This window comes from Camelus dromedarius, chromosome 2, assembly GCF_036321535.1.
Source record: "Camelus dromedarius isolate mCamDro1 chromosome 2, mCamDro1.pat, whole genome shotgun sequence".
NCBI lineage: Eukaryota > Metazoa > Chordata > Mammalia > Artiodactyla > Camelidae > Camelus > Camelus dromedarius.
In genome coordinates this window covers 120,547,199-120,566,904 of record NC_087437.1, presented here as the reverse complement: position 1 = coordinate 120,566,904, position 19,706 = coordinate 120,547,199, and the positions used below count along the sequence as shown (strand labels likewise).

General features: G+C 53.2%; 1 protein-coding gene and 1 non-coding gene across 2 annotated transcripts; both read left to right on the top strand.

The window, feature by feature from the left end:
• The first annotated feature begins 10,165 nt into the window (after positions 1 to 10,165).
• On the top strand, positions 10,166 to 13,814 carry CSTB (cystatin B). Its single transcript, XM_031460622.2, has 3 exons — positions 10,166 to 10,320; positions 12,986 to 13,087; positions 13,472 to 13,814. Exons 1-3 carry the CDS (start codon positions 10,255 to 10,257, stop codon positions 13,598 to 13,600), a joined length of 297 nt encoding a protein of 98 aa, XP_031316482.1. The 5' UTR covers positions 10,166 to 10,254; the 3' UTR covers positions 13,601 to 13,814.
• A 3,553-nt stretch (positions 13,815 to 17,367) lies between these two features.
• Positions 17,368 to 17,476, top strand: LOC116155904 (U6 spliceosomal RNA). Its single transcript, XR_004139807.1, has one exon. It is a non-coding gene; the product is annotated as a U6 spliceosomal RNA (small nuclear RNA).
• Positions 17,477 to 19,706: the final 2,230 nt, after the last annotated feature.

Below are 19,706 nucleotides of genomic sequence, written 5' to 3'. Positions count from 1 at the left end.
AAACGTTATTTTAAAAAATGGGTGATGGACCAGATTAGGCACAATGATTATGGTTCACCAACACCTGGTGTAGAAGAATATTTCTGCTTTTAGGAAATAACTGCTAAGTGTTCGGCGGGGGTGACGTGTCATGGTGTCAACAGAGAAGTAATCACACACGAGCAAATTGGGCAAAATGTTGACAATGGTTGACTCCAGTGGCAGGAATACAGGTGTTCATTGCCCTACACTTCCAACTTTTTCTATGTTTGAAAAAGTTATTTCAGTTCTTTTGCCAGCTATTTAAGCACCATATGAATGCCAGGCTCCACCCTAGGCAGCAGTGGCGCTGTTGAACAGGACAAAATCCCTGCCTCCCGGAGCCCACGACGTCATTGGTGGTGCTGGGCTGTAAGATAACAAACCCACGCACTCGAGAGGATGGTACTACCTGCTGTGGGAAAGCCTAACGCAGGAAAATGACAGCCTAGAGAAGACAGTGATTTTGGTAGACATTCGCTGGATTTCTTTTTTTTTTTTTAATTCAAGGAAGTGAAAAAAGGATTTACTAAGCAATAGTCTGCTCTCAAGGGGAGAGAGGGCAGGGCAGACTCAGGTAAGTAGCTGCCCAGTGAATTTCTGACGAAATTTCACCAAAATCACACGATGAAATGCACCAACATATACTTTTAAAATATACTTTACAGTATATACAGCAATTAGATGCTGACAGTTAATGAAAGAGTTATGGTATATTCAGTGTAACTAAAAAATAAATGTACTTCATTCTGATGAAATAAAATTTATATTTTAAGGCAGGAGAGAAAATTTAGGCACAAAATTCTCTCTGTCAAAAAAAAAAAAAATTCTCTCTGTCCATTTGGGCCTCCTGCTTCCCTCCCTAATGTGTGGGGCTCATCCCCATCACACACTGACCAAACCTCCTCCAAGGTGAGCATGCCTGCTCCACCATGAAGACCAATTTTTTTACCTTCGTCTGACACCGGCAGTGGAACTTCTCAGAAGAACAGCGCTCTTTCCCAGCTCTGCAGGGGGGCGTGGTGGCCTGCTGCTCGCTTTGTGCCTGCTCACCTGGACCGTGCATCCTGGGTGAACTTTATGTAAAATGTCACTATGTCATCTTGATGTACGACCCTTCGTCTCAAAAATGTACCTGAGTGTGCCTTCGACTTCTAACAGGCAGGACAGTCCAGAGTTTTCCGAAAGACCGTCTTTCGGGTTACAGTCCTAAATTTGGCTTGGCTCAAAATAAAACTCTTTTTCCTTCTTAACTTGATTGTCAGAAGAATTTTCATCGACAGTTCTAGGTGCAAAATTATCCCTCTTCAGGAGACTTTTCAGAGTCCGCTGTGCATCACAGCCAAGAGCCGTCAGTGGACACTAAAATGAGTGGCAAAAGGTGGTGAGAAATATGATTATTTGTGTAGCCGCAAAACTGCTTATTGGTTACGATGGGGAAATAGTAACTTTATGGTGGAGAAACCTGGCTGACACTCCCCTACTCAAGATACAGATCAACGTGGCCAGTGTGAGACGTCTGGGCGTCACGTGCCTGCGATACAACACTCTGAAAGGGCACAGCGTCACTTTGGCGGTGGTCCTGCCCAAACTGCACAGCCTCCGCCTGTTCAGCAGGAACAACAGACAAGCCCAGTCTGTGGGTCATTCCTCAAAGTAAGCAATCCTTGCTCTTTAAAGTGTCAAGCCATGAATGGGAAAGACCGGGAACCTGTCTCAGGTTGAAGCCGGCTCAGAAGCCTTGACCGGGAGGAGCCCGGGGCCAGAACGGGGACGTCGGTGGGATGGCAGTGAGATGTGCGTGGACTCTGGATGCGAGCCCTTCGCAGGGCGTCTCGGCAGTCATTGCCCGCTTTTGATGACCTCTCCACGCTTAGGCTCGTGTAAGATGTCAACATTTATGGAAACTGGGTGAAGAGTTTTCAAAAACTTTACAGTATTTCTGTGACCTAAAATTATTTCCATGTAAAAAGTTTTTAAAATTAGAAAAGCAAAAACAGGAAGTCTGACAGGACTCGGGGAGAGGGTGTAGTTTCCCACTTCTGTACACATCCCCCTTCCCAGCCCCCCAGCCCGAGGTCAGGGTTTTTCTCGGTCCTACTCACCTGCCCCCAGAGGTGGCAAGGTGCGGGGACAGCTGTGGCTACCTCACTAGGCACGGGTTAGCAATGGAAGTGTCAGCATGTACTCCATGGATAATGAAGACTAACGTCTCTCATTTCTTCTGGTGTTGTGGGGGTCCGCTTCTCATCCTGAGGCTATCCTGCTTGTGTTTGTTTTCTGGGCTGTAGAAAACCCCTGTTCGTGGATCCTGTGGGTTTTCCTAGGGTCTGGTCTCTCAACTCAAGGTTCAACTTGGAGACAAGTAGACCCAAGGGTGTGACTGACATCTTCAAGGCATAATTTTGCATCCGTGTTGGGAAGCATGTATGATGAGCAAGGGAGGTGTACCTGTTTCTTGGAGCTGCTCTAACAAAGTGCCAAAAACTGGGTGGCTGAGAACAATGGAAATGTACTGTCTCCCAGTTCTAGAGGCCAGAAGTCAGAAATCAGTGTGTCCGCTGGGCCCTGCTTCCTCTGAAGGCTCCAGAGGGGCTCCTTCCTGCCTCTCTGGCTTCTGGGGCACCTGCATTCCTTGGCTTTTGGGCACAGCACACCGGCACGTGGTGTCCTGCCCTGCAGCTCTGTCTTCACGAGCTCTTCCTGTCTGTCCCTCTGTGTGCTCTTGTTTTCTTGTAAGAACACCAGTCACTGGAGTCAGGGCCCACCCTGAACCACTGTTAACCTCACCCTAACTAATTACACCTGCAAAGACCTCATTTCCAAGCTAAGGTCACATTCTGAGGTTCTGGGTGGATGTGACTTTGGGGGGACACCACTGAACCCGCTAAAGAAGGTGTAAGGAAGATAGGTACCAGTCACTGCCACCTAACGAGTGCCCAGTACGTGCCGCGGCTTTTCAGATGCCTTCATGAATCTTAAAAGAATCCTGCAAGGGAGGGGTGCTTTCTGCCCTTCTCTCCGTGAGCACATAGGCTTCCGGGTTACGCCCAGAGTCTGTAAGAGACGAGGTGGCGGAGACACCCAGCCCAGCCCGTGGGCCCGGCGCAGCTGGGGGCCAGGACCGTGTCCCAGGTGGCAGGCGGTCCGTCCGGGCAGCTCGCAGCCTGGCCCCGAGCGGAAGTTTGCACCTGGTGTAGCCCTGGTGCCGCCTTCTTGAAATTTTTTTTTTAACATTTTTTATTGATTTATAATCATTTGACACACAATGTTGTGTCAAATTCCAGTGTAGAGCACAATTTTCCATTTAAACATGAACATGTATATATTCCTTGTCACATTTTTCTCTCTGTGAGCTACCATAAGATCTTGCATGTATTTTCCTGTGCTGTACAGTATAATCTTGTTTATCTTTGAAATTCTTAATCCATTTTGAACAAGGGCCCGAAGAGTCATCTTCAACATACACGAGACAGCCTGTCCATCCTGACCCAGCCCCTCCCTCTCCCCAAACCCGACCCCATCCCCCATTCCCCCTGCTGCTCAGAGCTGCTCCAAGCGCCAACACATTAACTTCCAGATTGTGTGTTTTCTCCCTCAATTTTTACTATTGAAAATCAAAGAAAATTAAGGAAATAAGAAAAGTTAAGGGAGGGACTGAACCAGTCTTATGACCTGAAGGAAAAATTTCTGCTGTATCTGTTCTTTATTTTCTGTGCGTAGAGTTTTTATGAATTACATGTTAATTGAATGTTAATTGAATATCATGTATAAATTATATGAGTCACACTTGATTGACAGTTTTGAAACTGCTTTTCAGTAGCATACCTAACATTTTCCCACCATATCATTCACTTCTCAAGAATATGCAGTATTCTGAAATAAAAAAGCTGTGTTTTCTAAAAACAAAAAGTCCTTTAAATAAAACTTTGGAAGAACACAGAAAATCACAGAAAGCTGTGAAACACAATGCCCCACCCCAGGGATGGCTGCTGTTCACATCAGTGAGCATTCATCAGCCCCACAGGTGCCTGCGTCCCACTGAGCCCCAGCGACTTGGAATCTGCAGAGGAAAGGGCTGGGAACTTGGCGTTTCAGCCAGCAGCCAGTGCGGCAAACATCAGGGTCCTGGGGGTCTATAAGCACCTCTTCCCAACCACACAGGGCTCCTCACTATGGGTGGAGGCTGGGCATTGAGGGAGCTTCTCAATTCTGAGATGGACACTTTTATAGCTAAATCTTCTATCCACCCATGAATTTTCCTTAATATAAATTCTTGGCATCGAGTGCGTTCATTGTGAAGTTTTATTTTTGATTTACACAAATGTGTAAGTGTAACTGAGCAGGACCCCGTGGGGCCTTCCCAGGAACAGACCCCACCCCCAGCCTTGTCCTCCGCCTGCCTCTTGTCTGTAGAAAACCTTCAGCCAAAGAATAAATGTAACCACAAAAGTGAGAAAATGCAGAAGCAAAGGAATGCAAACAAGACAAAATAATAGTTTAGCCATTAAACAAAGTCAGTGACCTTTAGCGCCTCCTCAAGGGCTACAGACAATACCCTCAGCTGTGTCCTGTGAGCTGCCTTGCAGAGTCTGAAACCCCCACCCGGTGGATGAAGTTACCTACACAATGATCAGACTGTAACTGTGACATAAGCTGCTCCTTCTTACACAATTCTGAGAACTAGCCTCAAGGAAACTGGAACAAACCAACCCTGGAGCTGAAGATTAACTGTACTTAAAACAATCAAGATGTTGCTGACCAGACTGCTGCCGACCAGTTTCAGGATGACTGTGAGAGCTGACTGTGCTGTTCTGCACGTAGCTCTGCCTGCACCACCTGTGACCCTGGAAACTCCCCTTTAAAAGCTCCTGCCCCCATTCAGCAAGGGGCAACTGGTTCTTTGGGACATGGGTCCATCTTCTCCCAGGATTGCTGGCTTCCTCAAGAAGCTGTCTTTCCTTTTATCCAGCACCTGTTTCTCAGTATTGGATTCTTGAGTGACTAGTGGCCGAACCTGAGTTCGGTAGCACAAGGAGCAATTATTTTTTTCCCTTTTGAATCTTTTTGTGTATATATAATTATTGAAGTATAGTCAGTTTACATTGTTGTGTCAACTTCTGGTATGCAGTATAACACTTCAGTCATACTTGAACATACATAGATTCATCTTCATATTCTTTTTCACCATAAGTTATTATAAGTTATTGAACATAGTTAGGAGTCAAATATTTGTTTAGTGCCTCCTATGTGACAGGTACAGAGGCGGGGAACAAGCCCAGTGCTGCCTGTCTGCTGGGGACTTGGACAAGGGTCATTAGGGGACACACAGAGAACAGGTGGGACAGGTCAACAGGTGTACCCAGAGTCACCCGCCCCAACGTGGATCCTGGCTTTCCCTTCTGATTCTTCTGATGTGTCTAAGCTTAGAAAACCCTTTGCCCACGTTAGTTTATAGCAACAGCCTTTCAAGATCGTACATCTGTCTCCTCCTTTGATGCACCCCAATTTCTGCATTCCCCTGCACCTTTTGGGGAGCTCCGGGCCGCCTCTGCTGGAGCTGGCCGCTTCGGGGTGAGAGCGCTGCCCGCCCTGCCTTCAGCAAGGCCAGGCAGCCAGGCCCGCGGTGGGCCCTGAGACTGTGCCCACGCACTGTGCCTATTTTCTATAATAGCTCTACCGTTATTCCCCTTGCTACTGAAGATGAATAGGTAAACTTAACAAATGCTTAGTCATTTAAATTTTTATCTTTCTTTTTATTTTCCCCCCACCCCAATCCTGCACCAAAGAGTTTCTTGGGCTACAGTCTAATTAGCAACAAATTCTAATGATGGAATTTCTGCATGATGAAACACAAGCAACTGAACAGCACGGGGCACAGGGGTGCGAGTCACCCACCTAAGCACACGAGCAGGGAGCGGACAAGCTGGGTCATGAGGGAGCAGAATGTGTCGCTTTGGCACGTGGACTATTTTGAGCTGAAGGCAATCAAGACCCAGGAGGCTCAGGAAAATGATCACCTCTTCCTTAACTGCCCGAAAGAATTTAGACAGGGTGCCTGGGCCAGAAAAAAAACAGCTATTACTAGAGGTAACCTTTTTATCTGAAAGATGCATCTTTAGAGTAGGGAAAAGATTCATTGCCAAGCTGCCCTGGTTACTGCCCTGCCAATGGCCCTCCTCCCCTCCAAGCCCCAGGCCCCCATCCTGTCCCTCAGCTCAGGACGGTGCGTCAGCCTCAACTGTCAGGTTCCTCCTTGGTCTCGTATCTGGGGCTCCTGGATGTAAGAAATCAACTTTGTTTTTCTCCTGTTAATCTGTCTTACATCAATTTAATTGTCAGTCCAGCCAAAGAATCTAGAAAGGAAGAAGGGAACATATTTCCACTTCTATAGCTGATTTGCTGCAGAAGAAAGGACCATGAAACACTGAGGCAAAAACACCTTGGCTTCTGCTGACTCTGGGGAAGTCAGAGATCACAAGTGAAACTCCAAAACTGCGTGAATTTAAAAATTTGACCCTTCTGAACACAGATTTCAAATTGAAATGATGTTCCACACCCCTGAACGGCCCCCGCAGCTCCCACGGGGAGTCAGGATATTTGGTCTCTCCTCCGGCTCTAGTAAGAGGAAAAGCTGCAGCATCAAGGTAGGAGAGACGGGGGCAGGGGACAGCTCAGGGGCAGGGCGCGTGCTCAGCATGCACGAGGTCCTGAGTTCAATCCCCAGTACCTCCATTTGAAGGAAGAAAGGAATGAGAGATAAACGTTAGCATTTTCCAGGGCCTTTAGGTAGATAAGGCAGTATGGGTTAGATTCATGTTAGCACAGTAATTATAGACAGTCATAGTAGTAACACTGTCAACTCTCCCTGGGGCTCAGACACTGTCCCAAACATTTTATACTCGTTTAGTGCTTAATTTAGGCACAGAGAAGTTCAGCAGTTAGTCCTATGCCACACAGCAGGTGCAAGGAAGGGCTGGATCAGCACAAAGCACTTGGTCTTCACAGCCTTCGTGACAGCGTGAAAACATCTGTCTGGACCCAGACCCACAGCAGTGAAGCAACGCTGACTTCACAAAGCAGCGCGAGAGACTGAGGCCACAGACGGACGGTGGCCAGATCACACGCACGGGACAGGGGAAGTCCGACCCAAGGCCTCCGCGAGAGCCAGCCAGGAGCCAGACTATAGCCTCTGCAGCCACTGGCCAGGACGGTCACAAGTCAGCCACGGCCACCGGCTTCCCTAGGTTTTCCCCTCCCTCTCCTAACTCAGGACTCCCAGAGAAGGCCAAATGTGTGCCTGGAATCAGTCACACAGGATGCCCGCACTCAGCCTCCCCTGGCCACAGACCATCAGGGCACACCTGAGCATTCCTTTCTTTCCGGTATAAGCCATCCCCCCACTGCCTGCCTGAGCATCTCTGCCAAACCCAAGTGATGGTGGCAGGTGCCCTGCTATAGCCTGTGCTGAAGAAACAGCCTTTCCACAGGGGTTACCCTCCTGTTTGTAAAATGAGCACCTGCAGACCCAAGTCCAGCAGGGAAAGAGGGTCAGACATGAGGAGGCGCCTCAAGATGGCCCAGCTCCCGGAACTGCAGATGAGAAAAGCCACAGGACCACTTCCCTTGCCCTGGTTGGTCATAATTCTCTGATGCTTTGTTTTTGACACAGAGGTTTCCACTTTCATGGGGTCAAATCTGTGACCCCTTCAATCAGTTGTGAAATGGGAGTCTTGAAATCGTGTCCCAAGAATGCTCAGGGGTCTATTCTTGTCTTTCTTATCTTACTTTCTGTTCCCTTTTGTCCTAGCCTGTACCTGTTTGACCACATTTTTGCCTCATCAATAAGGACCAGTGACGGTCAGGGGCCTGGGGCCACAGCGTCCCAGTAAGCAGTACCATCGCTTTTCTGAGTCATCTTCCAGGGGAGAGAGATGACCTTTACAGATTATGGTGACACAGACCCCCGGGGGCACAGACCTCCAGACCTTAACACATAGACCACAGATGATTAAGATGATTAACCCCAGTGGAGAAAAGGGAGCCCTCCTATGCTGCTGGTGGGAATGTACTTTGGTGAAGCCATTGTGGAAAACAGTATGGAGATTCCTCAAAAGACTAAAAATAGACCTACCATAGGATCCAGCAATCCCCCTCCTGGGCATATATCCAGAGGGAACCTTAATTCAAAAAGACGACTGCACCCCAATGTTCATAGCAGCACTATTTACAGTAGCCAAGTCATGGAAACAACCTCAGTGTTCACTGAGAGATGACTGGATAAAGCAGATGTGGTATATTTATACAATGGAATACTACTCAGCCATAAAAATACTAAAATAATGCCATTTGGAGCAACATGGATGGCCCTGGAGAATGTCATTCTAAGTGAAGTAAGCCAGAAAGAGAAAGAAAAATACCATATGATATCACTTATATGTGGAATCTTTAAAAAAAAAAGACAAGTGAACTTATATATAAAACAAAAACAGACTCACAGACACAGAAAACAAACTTATGGTTACCAGGGGGAAGGCGGTGAGAAAGGATAAACTGGGATTTCGAGATCTGTAGATATTGACTGGTATATATAAAATAAACAAGGGCATACTGTACAGTACACGGAACTATATTCAATATCTTGTAGTAGCTTACGGTGAAAAAGAATATGAAAATGAACAGATGTATGTTTACATATGACTGAAACATCGTGCTGTACGCCAGAAATTGACACCACACTGTAAACTGACTATACTTCAATTGAAAAAAAAAAGATGATTAACCCCAGCTCCTCTGTTCTTCCCCTTTAAAAACCGCTAACTCAGAGACCAAGCTGCAGTGGGCGTGAGGTTTCTCTCCCACTCCCTTGCTTGGACCCCTGCAGTAAACCCTCACTCTGCTGCAAACCTCCTCTGTCAGAGTTTGGCTTTCTGCGCCCTGGGCCTTAGTTGGGTGTCAGTATCTCCTCCCTTCTCCCCAGGGCTCAGTGACACATGACCCCCCATGCTTCCCTGAAGTTACAGACCAGGCTCTGCCCTGGCAGGTACCACAAAGGCTCACCGCCCCACACACCTGTTCCCAGGCCACTCCCACTGGGGCTAGGCGCTGGGCCGGTTCCTGCAGAGTCAGTCCCCAGTGATGGGATGGCCCAGCACCCACTGAGGTGCATCCCTGCAGGGAGAAGAGGCAGGTGGGTCTTTCTGAAAGGCCAGACCTGTCCAGACGGCTACCAGCACAGGCCCTGACCTGCCCCAAATAAAGCAGGGGACCTTCCCTTACCAGGGTGTTGGAAGTAATCTAAATCCTAAACCAAATCCCAGCAGAACAAAGCCCTTAACTAATGCCCTTGCTCTAACCCCCACCCCAGCCTGGGGCCTGTGAGTCATCCTCCCCATCACTGGACTCCTTTGTGCCGCCCCTGTCCACCCACGTCTGCCCGTCACTGTGTCCCTGTCACATGCTCCTGCTGTCCACAGCAGCCCACACAACACCCCACACAAAGAGCGAGGCCCTGGGGGCCCCAGCCCTCCTCCCCCAGGTCCTCCCGGTCCCGGCTGGGTGGGGGCTTCTCTCCCCTCCACCCTCGGCAGCTCTCAGGTCCAGCTCCCTGCTCCTCTCTGGACCACAGATGTCTCGGTCATTTCAGGACCTACCACTGTCCATCGCACGCACTGGGTCAAACTGTGGGGACCTGGAGATAGAGGGCCCTGGGGGCCAGGCTAGCCCACCTCCGCCCCACATCCTGCCCCGCACCGGGCGGGCACCTTCGATACTCCCTGCCGAGCAGTGCCCACCCCCGCGGGGCCTGGACCACTCCCTCTCCAGGGAGCCTGACGGCCGCGCCCCCTCCTCCCAGGTCCTGCAGGCCCGCCCCCACCCCCGCCCTCTGACTCAGACGCCAGGGGAGGATGACACCAAAGCCGGGGTGGGGGAATGACCCTGCAGCCCACGACCCTTGGTCCCGAGAGGGTGCCCGCGGGGGTCCCAGGTTGCGGCCGTGGTCCTGACGCCCAGCGCATCGCGACCCGGACGCCCCGCGCCGCATTCTCGCCCCGACGCCCCGCGCCGCAGTCCCGACTCAGGATCAACCCCCCACCGCCGCTCGCCATGGTTCCGCCCGCGTGTCACGTGACCGCCGCGCCAAGTCCAGGTGCTCGGCGTCCGTCCGCCACTCCCGCGAGTGTCCGCCGCTCCTAAGTGTCCGCTGCTGTTTCGGGACCGCCGCCCGCTGCCGAGATGATGTGCGGTGCGCCCTCCGCCACGCAGCCGGCCACGGCCGAGATCCAGGCCGTCGCCGACCAGGTCAGGGCTGCAAGGGGCAGATGGGGTCCCCGGGGCCGGGGTCGTGCGCCGGCATCGCCGCTGGGACGGAGGAGGTGCGCCCCTGCGCATCCTGCCGAGGGCCGGGGGTGGGCGCTGGACCGATGCCCCTCTGCGCCGCGGAAGCGCGCTCGGGGGTGTCCACAGGCGAGGGGACGCGATGTGACGGTTGGGGAAAGGCAGTTAGCAAACGGTGCAGCGGGTGGGGTAAAAAGTCACCATGAGTGAGTCTGGGGACAGGGTACACAGGCTTCCCAGGTTTATACTGTTATTCTAGTACTTTGTGTAAGTTTGAAATGATCTCCAAATGAAATGTATCGAAACAGAAACCAGGCCGGGTTGCAGAGGCAGAGCCGGCTTCAGACCCTGGGCAGCTAGCTGCCCCCTCATGGCTTTCCCAAGAAGCCACCTGCACCCAAGGACCTGGCGTGGGTGGGATGGGCACCCAAGGACCTGGCGTGGGTGGGATGGGTCGGGCCTGCCCTTGTGTGTCAGCAAAGTCAGTGCACCAGAAGCCTTGGGTTCTGATAAGAAAAGTAAGACAAACTTGTCTTTTAATTTTCGTAAACTTAACTTTCATAAACCCGAGGGCGTGAGAAGCCCCATGCCCTCTCTCCTGTGGTTTTGACGTTTGCAGGCAGTAAGGAGTGGTGGTGAGTCAGTCTCATGAGACCTTGGAAAATGAGGAATTTGCAGGGACTCCAGTGTGAGCCAGGCCAGGAGGTGGTTCTTGGCCCTTCCCCACAGCCACACAGAGCCCAGCCTTCCCACTGCTTCCTGGTTCTCCCCGCTTGTCATGTGAACTTGGAAGCCGTGTAAGCTCATTCGGGACAGAAGAGTTGCTGTCTCAAAGAGCTCTTGAATGATTCGGTGTCGATTACTTGAAAGTCTTGAGAGTCGTTGCTACTGGGAGGAACTCTGAGGCAGGAATGAGGGGGCCGCCCGTGTGCTGGGTGGTCTCCTAGAGGGGCAGGGGCACCGTCTGTGGCCCTCTGTACTGACCGCTTTCGGGAGCGTCCTGGGCTGCAGAGGAGAACAGAGGCCAGAGACTGACCACTGGCCGGAAGGACATCAAAGCGGTGCACTCCGTCCCCACCTCCTGGAGTCGTCCTGTGCCTTCCCTGGCCCTCTGTGCCACCTGGGCTCGGAACTGGCAGCTTCCTAACGACCCTGGGCCTTCTGCGCTTCCCTTGGCTGCGGCCCAGCCCATCTTTCTCCCGGTCAGAGACAGTGTCAGTGAGCTGCCCTCACGCAGGCAGCGGCCTGGCCAGACATTCGAGGCCTCCACGTTGCCTGTTCCACCACCTCCATTTGGGTTTTCTCACCAGTCCTTGCAAACATCAGGGGATCCCCTGCCTCCACTCCTGAAAAGGGCAAAAAAAGAGGCAGTTCCTTCCCTGACTGCGGGCAGGTTTGTGGGTGTCGCTCACCCCTGGTCTGGTGGACTGTCTGCAGGGTCAGTTCCCTGCAGAGGGAGCCCGGCATCTTGCAGGAGGACAGGCGTTACAGGGAGGTATTCAGACGCAGATGGGCCCTGGCCCCGGGGCACACGCACACACCCCTGTGGCAGCCGCACTGAGATGGCAGAGGTGCAGCGGGACCTGCCTTCCTGTGCCTGCCCCTCCCTCCTGCCCTGTCTGCCCACCGCGACACCAGGGAGCGCCCCTCCCTGAAGGCGCTGGAAGGCCACGCAGCCTTTGCCACAGTGACTGACTTGTGCGAGTGACCATGATCCCGTCTCCCAGCCAGCTCTGGTGCCTGCAGTAACCCAGGCAGCAGCCAGCGCACTTTCAACCAGATGAGATTCTGAGGTGGAAACAAAACCAGCCTGCTCTCCCCTTCCTCCGGAAAGATGCTCAGTTCCTGAGAGGCCAAGACCCCGGAAACCAGGACTGGTCCAGAAGTGTGATCACTGTCTGACACTTAAGGTCAGGATCAGCTGTGGCTGAAGGCGCCGCGTCCTAGAGAAATCACCTAAAAATGAATCCTGCTGCATCAGTAAAGCTGCTGCGTTGTCTGTCACAGAAGAAACTGGGACTGCTTAAGAGAATTAAGGTGCCCCCTAGAAGATGGAAGATCAAATTTAACATTGAACTTAGTTTAACATTTTTAAGTGTTCTCGTTTTTAATTTTAAAAGAGTAATTTAAAACCCGTATATGGGGAGGGAAGGGTATAACTCAAGTGGTGCACAGGCTTAGCCTGCCGGAGGTCCTGGGTTCGATCCCCAGTACCTCCATTAAAAAAAAAAATTAAATAAATAGACTTAATTACCTCCCCCTCCCCCCAAAAAAACTATATAGGAGCATTCAAGTGAGCTGCTCACTAAGTAAAAAGGAAAGCAGGGTATGAGCTTGTCTATAGTGTCGTGACAACAATGTGAAACCCTCCTGTGCCGGGAAGAGGAAGGACAGCGATGTGGGGAAATAGCACCGCTGAGACCTCGGCGGAATCGAGGCGCTGTTTGCTGTACCTTGTCACCAGTGCGCAGTCTCATGTCTCTGCTCGGTTGTGACACTCGCATCATAGAAAGTCCGTAGAGGGTGCGTGTTAGAACCCGGCCCATCGCGCGTGGCAGAGGTCAGCTCGTGTGTGAGTCCCTCGGGCAGGAGCGAAGCTGCCACGTCTCCCTGTGCTCCCGCCCCCCAGGTGAAGGCACAGCTGGAGGAGAAGGAGAATAAGAAGTTCTCCCTGTTTAAGGCTGTGGAGTTCAAGAGCCAGGTGGTCGCCGGCAGGAACTTCTTCATCAAGGTGGGTGTCAGCCTCACAGGGGGGTCTGGCCCGAGGTGGGGCCTCGTGGGTGCCAGGGCAGGGTGCTAAGGGGGGTCCTGTGGCAGCCCCCAGCATCAGGGAGTCATGGCCCTTTAATGAGTGTGTGCGTGCACTCCGGCCTCCTTGGAGGAGAGGACCGAGCTTTGGGGGGACTCAGGGTTCTGATGGGGTGATTGTGGGGTGTCGGGTGCTGACTGGGGCCGCGAGGAAGGAGGAAGGTGGGGATGGCATCGGCCCCGTCCCCGGGGACCTGAAGGGGCATGGCTTCCAGGCGTCCAGGGTCTTTGTCCGAGCCCAGTCCAGTGGAGCAGGGAACTTGGGGTCTGAGGCAGCACCTAACGTCTCCCTCGACTCTCCTTCCAGGTTCAGGTTGACGATGAGGAGTTCGTGCACCTTCGAGTATTTGAGAGCCTCCCACACGAAAACAAGCCCCCGGCCTTGGCCAGCTACCAGACCAACAAAGCCAGGCACGACGAGCTGTCCTACTTCTAGTCCCGGATTCTGACAGCCTGCCGCCCGCTGGCCCTCTCCTCTGCGGGCGTGTGCCTGGGCCGCTGCCCCTCGGGGTGGGGGCGGGCTGCCCCTGGGCCTCTGTTCCTCACTTCCATCATGTGCTTTTTCCTGCCAGTCAATGATCTTAACTAAATTGCTTTCAAGGACAGCTTGTGTTACCTTTAAATATATATCTTTTCGGTCTTTTTGAGCATCCTCTGTTTGGGTTTTTTCATTCATCAAAAGCCATCATCACCATATAGAAGTGTCCCGAGGTGAGAGCTGTCCTGGGGGAGCCCCTGCTGGGCCCCGCGCAGCCTGAGGTGCTGCGCCCCGGGGCTGCCCAACGTCACAGCGGGTGGGATTCCTGGAGCCGGAGTTCTAACCACAGCTCCGCATGCTGTCTCTGCGACTCCTATCTCCAGGCCTCTGCTTCCCCCCATAAAACAAACAGGCTTTGAGTCAATCTGATTCTCGAACATTCGCTCTCGACGCAGTCAGACACGTTGACACATTTCTCCACCCGGTAGAGAGGCACAGGCAAGCCTGCAGGTGACACAGGCGACCTCGCTGCGCTGACCAGCGCGGGGCTGTCTCGTGCTCACCCGCGGAGCCGCCTGAGCTCAGAAGCCGGAGCATCGGCGAGAGCAGGCCTGTTTCCGTGCTCTCTGGTCTCGGCAGCCGTCCCTGCCCGTTCGCGGAGTCAGCGCGGTGGTGACTTTGCCGTGTGTCTGTGAGGTGGGATAAGAAGGAGTGCGCCCTACGTGGGAAGAGTGAAGACCGCGAGGTCTCTCTGTGGTCCAGGGTCCTGGCAGGTCCGTCCCCGAGCTCGGCCAGAGCCTCTCGCGTTCCTGAGTCCCGCTGTGCCGTTGGGCTTTGTGCCAGGCGGGGCCGTCCAGGTCGTGCGGGCAGCAAACAGACCTTTGAAAGCAGAGTAAGAAAACGCTGGGTCATGAGCAGTGTGCGTCCTGTTCTCTTTCCATGAACTGTAAGAATAGAAAACTTCCAAAAAATAAAAAACTTAAAAACAGAATAGAAAACGTCCCTAACGTGCTCTTGGTCTTGGAAAACAAGAGCAAGCGAGCGATTTCGCACTGAGAGGCCGACCCGATAGACTTCCCTCCGGGAGCTCCCAGTGCCGGGTGGCAGGGAGGTGCCACTCGGGTGCAGCCGCTGGCGGGGAGCGGGGACGGAGGGCAGATCTCACCAGCAGGGACAGTGACCGCTTAACGGGTGCAGGTGTTTTCTCAGGTGATGGTGCATTTTTGAAGCCACAGGTGGCGGTGCACGACGTCGTGAAGGCACTCAGCGCTAGGGGCTGCGCCCTTCGCAGTGGTGGTGCCGCCTGCTGTGTGAACTTGGCCTTGCGGAGCGCGTCTCAGCCCCTCTGCTCTTCCTCCTCTGCGCTCTTACCCGCGGCGGCGCTCACCTTTGCGGCCTTTAAGGGTTGAATGACCAAGGATCACACGTTTGAAGGGCTGCCTGCCCGCTGGCCCCCAGGCCCTGGGTCTGTGTGTGTCCCTGAGCTCTCGGAGAAGGAGAGGGAATTACCCAGACCAGTGCCCAGCTGGCCGCGGAGGTGGCGGCTTCTGGGGGCTGGAGGTGCGCCAAGAGGGTTTCTGGGGCGCGGGCAGGGCGGGCTCTTCTAGGGGAGACAGACCAGGGGCGCGGCCAAGGCACTCGGGGACCTTGCCTGCGGCCAGCTGTGCAGCCCTGGGCGGTGTAGCCCCGAGGGGACCAGTAGCAGCAGAGATTGAAGGGGAACGGGGCTTGGGGGCCGTGCGGTCTGGTCACCTCCCTGGGTGGAGAGGCTGCGGCTTCCGTCTGTGCCCTGCGGCTGCGTGTGGGAGACGGGGACGGAGGTGCCACTTCAGCAGGGCTCTGCAGGTCTGGCCCCGCCGTGTCACAGTCTTCAGGAGCCTTGAAACTCAGTAGGTTCTGTAGGTCTGAGTGAGCCCACGACTGCCCCCAGTGAAGCTCTCTGGGGGTCCTGAAGGCAGCAGGGTTGAGACCGGCGGGTAAGCCCTGGAGGACGAGGACGCGGGCAGGTTGTAGCCGCGCACCTGCAGATGGCGGGGAGCCGGGCTGCGGCCCCACCCATCTGCTCTCAGCCAGCGGCAAGTCCGTGCTTCGGGGAGCCCCTCTGCTGACCTGGGGCAGCTCCGGGGTCCCGCCAGAGCAGCAGCTCTACACGCGGTGAGTCCTGGGGCTGCCATAACAAACCACCACGGACCACCACAGACCGGGGGCTTGTGGCAGGAGACAGCTTTGCTCACAGTTCTGGAGGCCAGGAGCTGAAAACGGAGCTATCGCAGGCCACGTTCCGTCCGCAGGCTAGCGGGGAGGCCCCTTCCTGCCTCTTCCAGCTCCTGCGCCTCTCCAATCTCTGCCCCCGTCTCCACGTGACCCTCCTCCTGGGTTCGGGTGGCTCCAGTCTTGCTCTTACAAAGACACCAGTCGTGTCTGACTCAGGGCCTGCCCGGCCCCAGGAGGGCCTCCCCTAACCGGGTCCCGTCTGCAAAGACCTTATTTCCAAATAAGGCCACATCCACAGGTGCCGGGGTCAGCACACAGACAGGTGTTTGGGGGACACAATTCAATGACGACCTAAGTCACACTGAGTGGCCTGTATCCATATTAGCCTCCTACTGCAGCTAATGCACCATGCCCCCCGCCCCCACCCCCGAGACCCCGCCCACCTGGCACCCCCCACTGCCACCTGCACACACGAGCCGGTCCTGGGCGTGCAGGACGTTCCTTCCAGCGCAGGCCTGTGTCTCCCCCCTTGCTGGGCTGGGACGTGGCTGTGACCAGAGGTGGTGGAGGCACGTCGGGAGGGAGCAAATGTCAGCCTGTGAGGAGCGGACTCAGGCGTATGGCTGCTGCTCGGTCTCGCGGGGCAGGAGCTGCTCTCCTTCAGCAGAGGCGAGGGCAGTGGGCGGTGCCACCTCGGGCATCAGGGGAGTCAGGGCTTCGAGGACCTCAGACTTGACCTCCCCACGCCCCATCCCAGGCCTCCGGGCCCCAGGTCCCTCGGCCTGTGGCTGCATCACTCCACCTCTGCCTCTGTCGTCACGGGTCTATGTTCCTCTTCATCTTTCCAGGACACCAGCCATCAGATTTAGGGCCACACTCATGCCGTGTGACCTCCTTTTCACTAGGACATCTGCAAAGACTCTTATTTCCAAACAAAATCACCTTCTGAGGTTCTGCTGCCCCTGACTTGCTGGAAGACACTGTTGAATTTGGGGGAGACACCTGTCAAAGCTAAATTTAGCATCCTTTTCAAGGGTGCGACCTTTGTAACCAAACCCTGAATTCTACCCTCACCGTGGGCAAATGGTGTGGAATGTGAATTCTATCTCAATAAAGCTTCAGGAGGGACGGGAGGGAGGGGGAAGGGATGGGTGCCTACTGTCCTCCCCTTCCCCCTTCCCTTCCCCGACTCAGGCTGCAGTGTGGACTTGATAGTTAGCCACCTCCAAGGTCACAGACGTGGATGAGGGCCACACTCCCAGGAAGGCAGAGCCACAAGGCCGAAGGGGCCCGGACTAGCCTTCCGCAGATTGAGACTCTGCTGCTGGGGCCAGCCCGAGTCTGCCCCCATGGGGACCTTCTTCACTGCCGTAACTGAGGCAGAATTCCAGATGGGACGAGGCTGTGTGGCTGTGATCCCAGAGGCCTCTGGAAAGTTCCAGGCAATGAACACAGGCCAGGCCCTGAAGGACCCCAGCCTATGCACGCTGAGCTGAATGGGTCTTGAACAAGGTCCTCCATGTGCTCACTTCCCTGTTCTGAAATTGGAGTGACAGAGGAAGATCAGCATGAACTCTGTACAAGGATGACATGCAAATTCGTGAAGCGTTCCAGGTTTTTATCAACTATCCTCCAATCAATCAATCAATCAATCAAACATCATATACATTTTTTTTAAAAAACGTCTCCAGGGACAGAAGGCAGAGGTGCCAGGCAAACCTGTAAGGTCAGCCCAGCTCAGCAGTCGCTGTGAAGGTGTGCGTGGAGCACCACGGGCAGAGGAAGGACTCCAAGGCAGAGCTGCGGGGCCAGCGGAGTCATAGCTGGACCCTGATGGCAGTGCCTCCTGGCCTCCCGTGCGTCGCCCCCCTTTCAGTCAGGACAGCCACACCTGCCTGGGAGGGGACCTGATCTCCACACCGCCAAGCCCCGCAGCTGCCATCAGCCCCCTCCCTGGCTCGGCCCCGACCCCGCAGAACCCGCGCCTCGGCAGCTCCGTCCACCAGCCTCCCCTCCGCTGGCCAAAACTCCCTGGGCGCGTGTTCTGTCTTGAACGGCCTTTGCCACGCGGTCGGTGCCCTGGTGACGAGGGCAGTAAAGCCTTGGCACGTGCTTACTCTCAATCTGTCTGATAGCTATGCTTTTTAACATTTTGAAAAATGTACTTTGATAAAAAACAAATGTTGAGAGTCCATTTGCAGGCTCTGCCACAGAAGTGGTCAGATGGAATTTCAGCCCTATCGGCTCTGCTTTAATATTTATATATTTTCACGGTCCTTTAACATTCTTTCAGAAAAGTGCACAAAAGATGAACATGTCATTGTGACTCAAACACTGGCATAACCATCTCTTCAGCTGAGAAACAATACTGCTGGTTTCTGGGTCTCCGGAAGTTTCCTTCCTTCCTGGAGATAACGGCTGCCCTGAAACCTGTCACAGCTGGTTCCTCGATTTTCTCTGATTTTGCCCAGAAAAATGCCATTGACTTTGGCTCTTCTTCAGAGGTCTATCAGTGGATTCGCACCGCATGTGGTCTTTTGGCTCAGCCTGTGTGCGGTGGCCCCACACCATCATGTGTGGGTGCAGTTCTCTGCCAAGCGTGGCTGGCAGTGTCCCCCTCGCTGAATGCACGTGTCCACTCTACTGGTGATGGACACAGGCTGTATGTCCAGTGTGGGACCAACATTATCAGCATGCTGTGGACGTTTGAGCATCTCTCTTGTTCTCCGGGGCGTGTTCCTAGGAATCCCACTGCTGCGTCCAGGGCTGCAAGAATCCACCACTTCCCTGGAGGACGCCAACTGTTGTTCAAAGTGGGGGTAATAATGTGTGTTCTCTCCGCATCGGACCGGAACTGCTGCCTTACATCCTTGCCAATCTGGTGTGCGGTGGAATCCAGTACTGATTTTAGTTTGACCCCTCTGATTACAAATAAAGTTAAATATTTTTTCATGCGTCTCTTGGACATTTGAATTTCTTCTTTTACAAAGAGTCTCTTCAATCCTCTTGCTCGTTTTTCTTTTAGGTAGTGTCTACCTTTTCCTTACAGAAATTTCTTAAATTCTGGGCGCTAATCCTATCAGTTTAATGTGTCGGAACTATCCCCTCCTACTCTGTGGTTTTTGCTTTTCTTTTTTTTCCCAATTTTTTTGTAGGGGAGGTAATTAGGTTTGTTTGTTTGTTTAATGGAGGTTCTGAGGATTGAACCCCGGACTTGTGCATGCTAGCCCACTCTATCGCTGAGCTATACCCTCCCCGCCTTATTCTTTTTCTCTAAGGTACAGTTTTCGAGGTATGGTTACCCACTGTGAAATGCCGTGTTCGGTTTGACAAATTTTGAAAAACCCACGTAGCTAACACCTCCACCAACATGCAGACGCTCCCTCGTGCCCGGCTGGTCGTTCCCACTCTCACTCCCGGGGGGGCCCTTCTCATTCCTGTCCCCGTGGGTGAATTTTGCCTGCTCTCAAATCATGCCTTGGTGCACTTGTGTTTCTGGCTTCTTTTGCTCAGTGTAAGGTTTTCGAGGGTCGTTGTGTTGCTATGCGCTTCAGTTAAGTTTGTTCCTTGTTAAAGCAGAGTAGCTTTTCAGTCTACGGCTATACCAGCGTTTGTTTATCCATTCTCACGTTGACTCTGATAAACATGCTTTTGATTGAAGTGTAGTTGGTTTACAATGTTGTGTTAATTTCTGGTGTTCAGCAGAGTGATTCCGTTATATATATATATGTATATACTTATGTTTTTCTTTTAATGCTCTTTTTCACTAGGGGCCATTACAAGGCACTGAGTGCAGCTCCCTGTGCGGCACAGTGGGACCTTGCGGTTTATCTGCGTTATGCATAGTGCG